We start from the raw sequence: 13,865 nt of genomic DNA on the forward strand, positions 1-13,865 counted from the left end.
ACCAACTCTAAAAAAAGACAAAAAGAGGGCTGGACTTCCATTTCTGCCTAGATGAATGCTTCTGATCTGGGCTGGACTGGGTATATATGTACTAGATTGGACTATCAACACCTTCAACCATTAGGTTTCAACTATAAATCGATACCAACGTTCGAGTTTGGCAGAGCTTTAATCTATTTCAAGCCCTGGATGGCTTTTTGAATGAGAAGAATTGGGACCTCTTCAGTTTAGAAGGGGCAAAAATGACTGGACCTGATGATTACCAAGCTGGAACTGCAGTGTAGTACCTGTTCTGCTTGATCAGGGCTCTCCATAAATTTGTTGAGGATTTCATATTTGATAAAAACCTAAACTCTGCTTGACTTGGCTTAAACTGAACCAAATTTGTAACGAGAGAAATCTAGCATTGAATGACTATTTCTCTGAAACTGAACTGAAGTTAGAGATTCTGGATTATAGCTGACTTGTTTCTTGTGGCTCAATGAGCTTTTGGTTGCTTCAGTGTTTTGAAGGCTTTTGAGATCAAGTGATCATTTTAAGTTTTTGTTTTTGATTGATTTTTTGGTTGTCCTTGATCTGTTCACCTTCTCTTAGTTTTATAGGAAATGCTGGAGTGGGAATTCTAATTTTTTAATAATGGACGGCAGATCTTCAAAAAAATCTTTTCTCTTTTCAAAGCCGTAAAAGAAGGAAGTCATTGTTTTGGCAGATAAGAACCATCAACAATAGGCTTTCATAGAGGTCTTTTCTTCACTTTTCTGAAAAAACCAACTCCCTTTGTTCTCTGTTTGTTCCTTATAAAGAGAAAAACTCAATCTGCCATGATGGTCAGTTTGCTTTCCCTGTTTGAACAACTCCTTTGCTCCCTACTTATCTCTTGGAAAGGCCACCTGCTTTGGTGTAGAGTTTCTATATATAATAATAAAAAAAAAAGATTTTGATCTTCTTCCTTTGGCTGCAAAAATGGAGAAGTCCTCCTGTAAGACATGCCTTTATTAACTCTCTATCAACTCCTCTGTGATATTTGAGATTTTTTACTTCTTCAAAGTTAGGTAGTCACGTGGGCTTCTTTCAAAGTCAGATAGTCACGTGGACTTGCACTATGGGTTTTTGAGATAAATGGTGAGAATTTATGAGCTGGGCCCAATCCAATTTTTCTTTAGAAATTTATCGATCTATTTTGGTGATGAATTGCCATTAATTGGCAATTTTATTGACTTATTTTGTGCTTTTTACACCTCTACCACTTTGTAGAAGACATGGGCCTATTTTGTTTGGTTTGTGCTGCTTTTCTGGAATCAAGGCCCATTCTTTTTCTGTTTTGTGGGCTTTTTGATTTTGGACTGGGCGTGCCAAATTAGGCCCAAACAAGTGCTTTTGTTTGATAAAGTATTTTACTTGGTCCAATTTATTGGGGAACGACAAACTTTACTCAACGAACGCTCCTTGCGTTCCCCTGAAAAATAGCCCTTTTGTTTGAAAACTAAGTTAGTGAGGTCCATTTTCCCGATGAACGGGCAACTTTACTCAACAAACGCACCCTTTGCGTTCGCATGAATAAATATCCCGTTTGTTTGAAAAAGTAAGTTAGTTGGGTCCATTTTCTCGGGGAATGGACAATTTTACTCAACGAACGCAACCCCTGCATTTGTGTGAACAAAGAGTCTGTTTGTTTGAAAAAGTAAGTTAGTGAGGTCCATTCTCCTGAGGAATGGGCAACTTTACTCAACGAACGCAACCCCTGTGTTTGAGTGAACAAATAGTCTGTTTGTTTGAAAAAGTAAGTTAGTGGGTCCATTTTCCGGGAGAATGGACAACTTTAGTCAATGAAGGCAACCCCTACGTTTGCATGGCCCGTTTGTTTGAAAAAGTAAGTTAGTAGGGTCCATTTTTGTGGGGAACAGACAACTTTACTCAACGAACGCAACCTCTGCGTTTGCGTGAACAAATAGCCCGTTTTTTTGAAAAAGAAAATTAATTGGGCGCATTTTTCCAGGGAACGGGCAACTTTACTCAACGAACACAACCTCTGCATTCGCGTGAACAAATATTCCATTTGTTTGAAAAAGTAAGTTAGTTGGGTCCAATTTCCCGAGAAACGATCAACTTTATTCAACAAACGCACCCCATGCGTTCGCGTGAAAAAATAGCGCGTTTATTTGATAAAGTATTTTAGTTGGTCCAATTTCCCTGGAAACGACGAACTTTACTCAACGAGCGCACCCCTTGCATCCTCGAAGTAAAATACCTTGTTTGTTTTGTAAATCATGGACTTCGTTGGGTAATTTGGTCAATGGACAACATCATTTACCCGATGAATGAGTCGCTTAGCATTCGTTAGGTAGGTTTGTTGGCATAAATTACTGAAAATAACTTTCATGATTTACTACTAATTTAACCCAATGAACTATTGGGAATAAAATTGAACTTTGTTGATTATCTCCAATTATTACTGTATTGTTAATTAAAAAAATCAATAATATCAAACATATGATTGTTGATACGAATATAAATTTAAAAATTTTCAACAAAAATTATTACTTAATGGTCGATTAATTGAGCCACATTGAATTGACAAAAAAGAAAACTGGACTTTTTCGATTATGATCAATGCCCAATTGATAATATACGACCACGAATGTTTAGGAAATGAAGTGGAAGTATGAGAAGTCTTCTTATATCCAATCTCATTGCACAGCCCACATACGAATCATATTCCAAGGATTGTTATGCTGTTATGATTGTATACTAAATATCATAGTTCAAAACAACGATTTTGTCCATAAATGATGGTGAAATATCCAGAGAAGAAAGCAACATCACATGTTTGACTTTAGGGCATATATTTAACATCCTTTCATATTATTTTATTTTACAGAATTCAATTCTGTTTAACGTATGAAATGACCAATTTGTCGTCATATTTAATGACAGATTGGACGAAATGTTAGGGAATTAAACAGTAGAGGAGACATTGGCAATAAAGAAAAATTCAAATCCATAATTTTATAAAAAAAAGTCATGAGATAAATTGAAAATTGGATACTAGTTCAATAACTAAATCAACAATTTAGCCATGTTTAATGGTTTTTGTGGGCATATATCGCATATTTGATAGCACATGTGTGCAATTCTCAATTTACAATATGCATATGCGTATACCTGTATACAATTTCATAGCATCTATGTGCAATTCTCATTTTATAATATGCAATTGCATATATATATGTATGCAATTTCGTAACATCGGTTTGCAATTCTTAATTTACAATATGCAATTGCATTCCAACCTTCTTTTGGTTTTTAACTTTTTCTGTTTTTACTAGAAGGCTCATTGGCTCACACTCTTATAATGTATGCAAAGATCAACAAATTTCCTCTTTTTGGCTAGAGGGCCTCTTTTTTGTGTGCGTTCATTTGCATGACAATACGGATAATCTGCTTCTACCTAAAAGCTATAGAAAATTAAATGTGATATAATCTATTTTCTCTAACCAAGACAACATGTCACATAAATAAGAAATAAGATCTCAAAAAAGAAACATAAATAAAGAAAACACTTCACCTAAATATTTTGTAATACGTTTAGCTCAATTTATAACTTGTAGAGTACACAAATATTAGCCCCTAAATATTAGGCTCTCAGAAGAAGGTGAGAATCTCGCCAAGTATGCATGAAAAGTCCAAGTGAGCATACCCCTCTCTGCAAATGAGAGGGAGGTAGAGAGAGATTATTTAAACACTGTGACGGTATCTCAAAACACATTTAGGTGTAACAAAAATGCACTTTTCTTAACTGCTCTTTTCCTGAATCCTTAGTCAGAGCAACCAATATATAGCAGTTACGGCAATCACAGCAACCAATACCAATCATGAACCATACACTTACAGATTTAGCAATACAATCTTTGAAATGGTAATGGCAACCCAAGACACTGAGCTCCATCCCGGATATACAAACAGCAGCCATTGTGTTAGGAAGCTCTTCCCTCATAACATCCATTAGCTTTTCAAGTGATTGAGTTGGTCTCTTCAAAGCCCTTTAAAAACCACATTGGGAATTCACCTTCCTAAAAATGATTGCACAAGAAAACCATAGCCAATTTTCAATTTCCAATTGCTAATGCTAATTAAAATCATGGAGTATTCAAGATTACAAATCAAAAGCGTGGTGATTGCAGAGCAAAAGAGCCACGTCATAGAAACTGCTACCTATTAGGAAAACCCAAAAACAAAACTTGACTCAATAGCATAAACATACCACCAATTTATGTAATTCTTTCAAAAAAATGTTAGCTGAGATTGTTGGGTTTTGCTTTCAGAATACCCTGAAGAAAAACCCACTTTAAAGAATCTAATTTCCAAAGCATATTAAGCTTCAATTAGAAACAGAACTGTGCATCCAAAAGCTTGGTTTAGGAAGAGAGAGAGAGAGAGTATGAAAACATGAGTTTACGATAACTTACATAACTCTATGCCTTTTTCATGATGAGCTTTCACTTATACAAACACTTCAATTTAGACCAGTGTTTTCAAAGGCATGCCTAGGCATGCGTTGAGGCGCGCCTCGGAGCGAGGCGGAGGTGATTCGCCTCAGGCGCAGCTCAGTTTAGCGAATGTCATGAAAGGCGTACGCCTTGAAGTCGAGGCGGTCCGAGGCGGCCGCTAAACACAAATGCGCTGTAAAAGGCGCAAGCCTCGCGAGGAAGACAGACTTCCTTTATTTGAAAAATCTGATTCCAGACGACGTCATTTGCACGGGCTGTGTTGTTTTGTTTCCCTTTAGTTAAGCTGTGCGTTTCAGTTTTAAGTTTTAATATTAGACACGCACCGTTTTGTTCAAAGGAAACTAGTTTACCCATTTATTCCTTCCCTCTCCCAAAAGCCAAAGTTCCTAAACAGACCAACAGAAACCGCCTCCCGCCTTCCACCATCAGTTCAGTCCACCTCCATAATCTACTCTTTTATCTATTCGAACTAGGTAGAAAGGCACTAGACTTAGAGAGATAATTTAACCAAAAGGATATATAGTAAAGAATTGAGCAATAGTAAGAGAAATTTTGAAATAAACATGCTTTGATGGTTAATTTATATTCTAGAGTGGCATTTAATACATTAAATAGCTGTTTTATATTTTTGTAATTATAATAACTCAATACCCGAAAGGCTTACGTTTCAACGCTTTAAAGCTTACGCCTCGCCTCATAAGGTATAAAACGCCTCACTCTAACGCCTCGCCTTTCAAAACATTGATTTAGACATGTGAAAACTCTAAAATTGGGTTCCCAAATTAAATTTCTTTGTTTTGTCATATGATTCACACTATTAACAAGAAAGATTACCCAAGCAGTCAATTGGAGTTTTCTCTTTCGTACCAATTTCCTTCGGCGCTACATTAACCAACTGCTGCCATTTTTTTCATTCCGGAAGTTACCTGCAAAATGTTTATAAATCAAAATTAAGAAAGAGTACCAATTAAAACCAAATTGGGAAGAAAGCTAAAAAACACACTGAGAAATGACAACAATTTGTAACCTGCGGCCTAAAGGAGGAGTTGGAAAGCATTGAATTTTCCACTCTCAGGTTGCCCCCTTTTCAACCAAAAAGATAAGAAGGATCAACCGCACAAATTGAGAATTGGAGTTTTGTATACATTTAGTTTTATTTTTCCCAAGTATTTCACATATATATATATATATATATATATAGAGAGAGAGAGAGAGAGAGAGAGAGAGAGAGAGAGAGTTCCCAGGTGAGAAAGTAAAGCCTGGTGTGCAGGAAGCCATCGTTGTGCGTTAGCTGCTGTGTTATCCTCCACTTCGATCTTAGGTTTAGAGTTTTAGTAGTTCTAGTATAAATGTTCGATGGCTATTACATCTTGTGGTCGGCAGATGTGAGACGCCCATATTCTGATTTGGGGATATAGATGAGGATGAGATTTCCAAGAGAGAGAGATCGATCGCAGAGATAAGCAGCTCCGGTGCACATGAGGGCTTCCGCATGTTCGTCGAAGCTTTTTATTTGTTTTCTCAATCACGTGTATGTCACATGATAATTAATAACAAAGGGCTCTCTAGACAAAGAAATTTTAGGGCAATAAATTCAATTGGACAAGAAAATAATTAGGGTTCGGTGGATTAAATCTTGAGCTCCGTAATTCGCCCATGTGACGTGTGACTCATCAAAATCGGATTAGTTGTCAAAAATGACACATGGCGACATTCGACAGAATGCATCAAACGGTTCAAGATGAAGACAAAATTAAAGGAAAAAATCTTCTGTGATTGACTTTGATTTAAATCAAATATTAATCAAGTCAATCAATTGAAGATAATCTGGTTAAATCGCCAGATTATGGGAATTGATTTAAATCAAATCAAAATCCCACAAAACAAGGTTTTAAATAGGGAAAGTTATTTAGGTCAAACATCCTACAAGAGCCTATAAATAGGAGGCCTTAAGATGAAAGAGGGGCTCAGAGAAAAAAACCTAGCGCTCAGAAGAAACAGAAAACTCTCTGCATTCTTCACCCTACTTTGGAAGAGCCACCAAGCACAACAAAAACGTGCCGGTTCCTTCACCATAGAAAAATCCCAAACACCAAACAAGCTTCGTGCTACCCGTTTGATCAAGATCAAGTTTCTACGACCCTTGTATCAAACACAAATTTTCTTTAAACACTTTGGAGATCGAATCAGAGGATTCAATACTGAGATTGTAACCCTAAATTTCATAAATACAAATATTATTTTGTACACGCGTTCTTGTCTCATTTATCGCAGGAAATTCGTGTTTACAAATTTGGCACGCCCAATGGGACTATCTCTGCCTCTCATCTCTTTCTCCAGTTCCAAAATCAATCAACACACCAAAAACGATGGCTTCCAAGAAGATTCAATCCGTTCCCGCGACTAGAGGCAAAAGCGTGAGCGCCTCCTTCTCAAGCTGAGATTCTGCTGGGGTTGTCACCCGGAGCAAGGCCAAGGCGATATCCGCAACTCAACATGTTACTTCCATACCGACTCAAGCCAAGGCGAAAGATGTTCACCGAAGGCGCGAACCGGTTATCAATTTGGCCTCATTGGGACAAAAGAAGAATACCTCTCGGGCGGATGAGAGAAACTCTCGGAGTGAAGGGAGGAGTTTTTCGGGTTCGAAGAATTCGAGAGAACGCTCACTCTCGCCTGTTTCAGACGCTGACTCGAGTGCAGGCTTATACCATGGATCCCCGCCTGACGATCAACAGAAGAAGCTTACCTCGGCATCCGTAGTCTTATTCTATAGCTATGCAGGTCATGGTGACGGGAGCTATGTCTATTGAAGAACAGCTGGCCCATATGAGTGAAGCGGTCACGAAACTGACTAAGATGGTCTAGGAGAAGGATGCGCAGATTGCTTCTCTCATCAACAACAAGTGGGAAGTGCATTAGGATAAGGAGCCTGGTCAAGACGCGCACAAGAAAGGACCACATCATGAGGCTGAATCCAGCGAGAAAGGATTGGGTCATGAAACAGAGTCGGGTGAGAAGTCGCACGGAAAAGGTGACGCTGCCTCGGTGGGTTCTTTGTCGGTCCAACAACTTCAGGACATGATCGCAAATACCATCAGGGTTCAATACGGAGCACCTTCCCGAGACACGCTCATATATTCTAAGCCATACACCAGGAGGATAGACAACTTGCGGATGCCAACAGGATATCAACCTCCCAAATTCCAAAGTTCGATGGAAAGGGCAACCAAAAACAACATGTTGCACACTTCGTCGAAACATGCAATAATGCTGGGACAAAGGGTGACCACCTGGTGAAACAATTTGTTCGTTCCTTAAAAGGAAATGCATTTGATTGGTATATAAACTTGGAGTTCGATTCCCTTGACAGTTGGGATCAGATGGAGCGAGAATTCTTGAACAGATTCTATAGCACTCGTCGCACTGTGAGTATGATGGAACTCACAAATACCAAGCAATGGAAAATTGAACCTGTCGTCGATTACATCAATCGATGGCGCTCGTTAAGCCTGGATTGCAAAGATAGGCTTTTGGAGTTATCGGCGGTTGAGATGTGCATTCAAGGAATTAAACCTCGCACGTTTGAGGAGCTAGCCACTCGTGCCCATGATATGGAGTTGAGTATAGCTAGTCACGGAGGAAAGCATGAGCCCGTCATGAAGCAAAGAAAGGAGAAAGTCTTTCGACAAAAGACAGATAAACCTGTCAAGAAGCCTACCAAGGAAGCAATGACAATACACACCGTGCCCGTCAAAATCTCCACCCAAGACAAGAAGAAAGAAGTCAAAAGGATGGAGCCATCTCGAGAAGTGGATAGACGTCGACGCACTTTGAAGGAGTTAGAGGAAAAAACGTACCCCTTTCCTGACTCCGATGTCGCAGGTATGCTCGAGGACTTGCTTGAAAAGAAGGTGATCGAATTGCCGGAATGTAAGCGACCTGAAGAGATGAACCGAGTCAACGACCCTAAGTTTTGCAAATACCACCGAATTGTCAGCCATCCGGTAGAGAATGCTTCGTGTTGAAGAAGCTAATTATGAACTTGGCTAGGCAAGGAAGGATTGAGTTGGATGTTGACGAAATCGCAGATGCGAATGTTGCCACAATTGTGTTTGAATCCTTCGATCCGGTGCCGCTGCCCGCATTATCGAAAAGATTGGAATTCCAATCAACAAGGGGCATACACCAGGTGACTGATCAGTGTACAGAAGAAGTGGCGGGCAAACCGAACAATCAAGGTGGTGATGGCTTCGTTGGTGACTCATCTTTCGATAACAATGAAGGATGGACGCTCGTTACCCGGAGGAAACCTCGTATGAAGCGCATTGCTCAACGACAAAATACTCAATCAAAGAGGGAGCGGCGAAAAAAGAGTTCGCACAAACGCTCTAAAACCAAAACCAGAATAATGGTGAAGAGAGATTTTGGCCAAGAAAGTGGACCACTAATCCAAGAACCACGAATTCCAATTACGCTAGAAGAATACTTTCCCAAAATGTTCTTTGTAAGAGGACCAACAGAGACTGTTTATGTGACAACTTGCTATCAAGTAGATGACGAAGATGTCTCGGAAGGAAGATCGGAAACTCATGAAGAGCAAAAGGTCCTGACACAGGTAGAAGATTCACCATCGCACTTCAATATTAAGGAAGTGGTGGAACTTCCTGAAGCAATATGCATAGCATTGGTAAAGACGTTGATGGATCTCAATATTCATCCAAATCAAATAAGAGAGGATAAAAAATTAGAGCTTGAGTCTCAAGACCGTGCTATCTGTTGTGCGACATGTGCTTCCATCACATTCACCGATGAAGATCGTTTGTTAAGGTCCAATCCACACAACCGTCCGCTTTTTGTGTCCGGGTATGTGCGAGAACAGAAACTTAGTCGCATGCTCGTGGATGGAGGTTCAGCAGTAAACATAATGCCTAAATCCACAATGATAAAATTAGGGATCACCGTGGATGAATTGTCTCGAAGTCGTCTCATGATTCAAGGCTTCAATCAAGGAGGGCAAAGAGCCATGGGCATGATCAAAATTGAGCTCGTGATAGGTGACTTAAAGTCAAACACCCTATTTCACGTGATTGATGCTAAGACTTCCTACAATCTTCTCTTAGGAAGGCCGTGGGTACATGAAAATGGGATAGTACCTTCAACTTTACATCAATGTTTCAAATTTTACAGAGGTGGAGTGAAGAAAATACTAGGTGATGTCAAGCCATTTACCGAAGCCGAATCCTATTTCGCCGACGCCAAGTTCTACATCGATGAAGACGTGGCATCTGAAGTTATTCCCGTTGAGGTTCACTCAACTGGCCAGGCCATACCAAGAAAAGATGAGCAGTCAAAGTGCCTTTCCCCTAAAGAAAATAGCGATAACAAGCCAAAAAGCACTGCCTTTGGACAAATGGGATCACCACCGATAGATTCACGAAGGTAGCTATTCCTGTTCTTCGTTATGTCTCATCATCCCGAAGGAAGGAAGGTCAATCCCCATTTGGAGAAGAAGTGAAACCGAGGAAGTTAGGGAAAAGTGACATGAAGTTCTTGAAGGAGTCTACAACCATGCCTTTACCCAAGTTGAGCAATTCAGATGTGTCGAAATCTTCAGTACCAGGGTTCGTCAGACCATTACAAGATGCAACAAGACGTGAATATCTTCCGATCAAAAGAACTAAAGAAGGTTTTGATCCTAATGCTTATAAGCTCATGTCAAAAGCAGGTTATGACTTCGGCTTGTCTTCCTCGCTGGGAGAGCTCAATCCAAATGTCACAGGAGAAAGGACACATGGCCTTAGCGAAACCCAAAAGAAGTTAAAGGAGCAGGGTTACACAATCGACTCAGCTAGAACAGGCCTAGGTTTTACTCCTGTCGCACCTGTTAAGATTTCTGCTAGAAGAAAAGAAAAGAAGGCAGAAATTCAACACATTAGTGTCGAAGTGGTTGAGGAGGAAAAAGAACCAAAGGCTATTAAGAGAGCCTCAGTGTTCGACTGTTTAGCCAAGCTTACTCAACGGACCTCAGTTTTTGGCCGCATCAAAGAATCGACATCACGACCTTTTGTGTTCAAGAGGATATCTAGACATCAGAATCAAAGGGGAATTCAATCAGCTCAGCGCAGATCAGCACTAGAAAGACTCAGAGTTCCAAGCCAACCGTCTGAAGAGAAAAGCCAGTGAGAGTTGGAAAGTGGAGTTCTTGTTGATTCGACGGAAGATAATGGAATTCGGAGCCTGATCCCGTCACGTATGAAACGTCTCTCAACACTAGACGTAACTTCAAGTGACCAACTCAAAGTGAAACGATGAACAATCATACAAACTCAGAAAGCTTTGAGTCAACAAAATGAAAGTGACGATGAAGAAGTAGAGATTCTAGTCGTTCATCACGTTACGATTAAAGAGCTCGATGAAGAGGAACCTTTCGAGGATGAGGTTCATGACGCTCCTGCTGCATTAGAAGATGGGGGCCAAGTGACTGTTGATGAATTAAAAGAGCTCAATTTGGGCACAAATGAAGACCCAAGACCTATCTTCGTTAGTGCACTTTTGAATCCTAGCGAAGAGGAATCATATCATCAGCTGTTGCTTGAGTATAAAGATGTCTTTGCTTGGACGTATAAAGAGATGCCAGGCCTCGATCCGAAAGTTGCGGTTCACCACCTTGCAGTCAAACCTGGAACGCGTCCAATAAAACAAACTCAACGTCGCTTCCGTCTGGAGCTCTTAAGTCAAATCGAAGCCGAAGTTGACAAGTTGATCGCCGCCGGATTTATTAAGGAGGTGAAGTACCGGACGTGGATAGCGAACATTGTTCCGGTGAAGAAGAAAATCACTGGACAAATTCGTATTTGTGTTGACTTCCGAGACTTAAACGAGGCTTGCCCGAAGGATGACTTTCCATTGCCCATAATTGAGCTTATGGTCGATGCAACCACAGGTCATGAAGCCTTATCTTTCATAGATGGTTCATTTGGATACAATCAAATAAGAATGTCGCCAGAGGACGAAGAACTCACAGCCTTCTGCACTCCAAAAGGAATTTACTATTACAAGATGATGCCATTTAGCCTTAAGAATGCAGGTGAGACCTATCAACGTGCAATGCAAAAGATCTTTGGTGACATGCTTCACAAGAATGTCGAGTGCTACGTTGATGACTTGGTGATGAAGTCAAAAAGAAGAGAAGATCACTTGAAAGATTTGAGAACGGTGTTTAACAGATTGCGGAAGTACCAACTCAAAATGAACCCTTTGAAGTGTGCTTTCGGCATCACATCAGGTAAATTCCTTGGTTTCATCGTTAAACATCGAGATATTGAAGTAGATCAGACTAAGATTAAAGCCATCTGAGATATGTCCGAGCCAAGAAATTTATGTGAGTTGAAAAGTTTACAAACTTAGCAGGGAGGTGTCAACCATTCAGTCGCCTTATGAAAAAGGATGTTCCATTTGTTTGGGATGAAGCTTGTCACAATGCCTTTGAAAGCATAAAGAAGTACCTATCGAGTTCACCACTGTTAGGAGCTTCTATTTCAGGCAAACAACTCAAATTGTACATTGCGGCGCAAGAAAGGTCAATTGGAGCTCTTTTAGCGCAAGAGAATGAGTCACACAAAGAGCAAGCACTCTATTATCTAAGCCGAACGCTTACTGGTCCCGAACTAAATTACACGCCTATAGAAAAGACGTGTCTTGCACTTGTTTTTGCTATCCAAAAGTTAAGGCACTACATGCAAGCATTTACGGTCCATCTAATTGCATGAGCTGACCCGGTGAGGTACGTTATGTCAAAACCTGTCTTGACGGGGTGTTTGGCCAAGTGGGCGTTACTTCTGAATCAGTATGAAATCATCTACACTCCAGTAAAGGCGGTTAAGGGGCAAGCTGTTGTAGATTTCCTAGCCGATCATCCAATTACAGCAGATTGGAAAATTTCAGATGACCTACCAGACGAACAAGTCTTCTTCACTGACGTTTCTCCTGCTTGGATGATGTTTTTTGATGGATCGGCTCGTAAAGATGGGGCGAGGGCTGGCGTAGTCTTTGTATCACCTGAGAGACACGTATTGCCCTATTCATTCTCCTTAAGTGAACTTTGCTCGAACAACGTTGCAGAATACCAAGCTTTGATCATGGGCTTACAAATGGCCGTGAAGATGAAGATATCGAGCTTAGAAGTATATGGTGACTCCATGTTAGTGATCAACCAACTGCTGACTCACTACGAAGTTAGAAAGGATGATCTAATTCCATACCACCAATTAGCCACACAATTACTAGAAAGGTTTGACTTCGTGACGCTGGAGCATGTGCCAAGAAAAGATAACCAAATGGCAGATGCCTTAGCCAACCTTGCCGCTACATTGGCATTGACAAAAGATGAAGCAATAAATCTTCCAGTTTGCCAACGTTGGGTCGTTCCATTAACGCTTGGGACATCGCAAGAAGGAGTCAACGTTATCTCGGTACTGTCCATTGACGTTGACGACTGGAGACAACCTTTAATTGATTATCTTGAGCATGGGAAACTGCCAGATGATTCAAGACATCGATCAGAGGTACGACGTCGCGCACCTCGATTCATTTATTACAAAGAAATTCTCTACCGTCGTTCATTTGAAGGCGTATTTCTAAGATGCTTGGACGAAGAAGATGAATTCAAAGCAATGGAGGAGGCTCACTCAGGAATTTGTGGAGCACATCAATCAGGGCCGAAGCTACATTTCCAAATAAAAAGGATGGGCTACTATTGGCCGACTATGGTCAAGGATTGCATGGATTATGTGAAGAAATGCCAAGCATGTCAATTCCATGCCAACTTTATCCACCAACCGCCGGAACCGCTACATCCTACAATTACTTCTTGGCCATTTGATGCGTGGGGTCTTGATGTGATGGGACCAATAGCACCTAAATCTTCCGACGGTCATTCTTACATCTTTGCAGCCATAGACTACTTCTCAAAATGGGTGGAAGCTGTGCCTCTAAAGGAAGTGAAGAAAGAAAATGTGGTGATGTGGTGAGCTTTATTAAGGTAAACATCATTAATCGGTATGGTGTGCCACGCTACATCATCACAGATAATGGCAAGCCATTCTCGAATCGGTTGATGGATAAATTGTGTGAAGACTTTGGTTTCAAACAATGCAACTCTTCAATGTACAATGCACCAGCCAACGGTCTTGCGGAAGCGTTCAACAAAACTCTTTGCAGCTTGTTGAAGAAAGTTGTTGGAAGAACCAAGAAAGATTGGCATGAAAGGATAAATGAAGCTTTGTGGGCTTATAGGACGACATACCGGACGCCTACTCAGGCTACACCGTACTCACTCGTGTATGGCGTGGAAGC

At 40.6% G+C, this 13,865-nt stretch overlaps 1 protein-coding gene across 1 annotated transcript; it reads left to right on the forward strand.

Annotated features, from left to right (window-relative positions):
- On the forward strand, positions 12,302–13,540 carry LOC109948036. The gene has a single exon (XM_020559933.1). The coding sequence runs from the start codon at positions 12,302–12,304 to the stop codon at positions 13,538–13,540; it is 1,239 nt and encodes a 412-aa protein (XP_020415522.1).

Source organism: Prunus persica, chromosome G3 (assembly GCF_000346465.2).
Source record: "Prunus persica cultivar Lovell chromosome G3, Prunus_persica_NCBIv2, whole genome shotgun sequence".
Classification (NCBI taxonomy): domain Eukaryota; kingdom Viridiplantae; phylum Streptophyta; class Magnoliopsida; order Rosales; family Rosaceae; genus Prunus; species Prunus persica.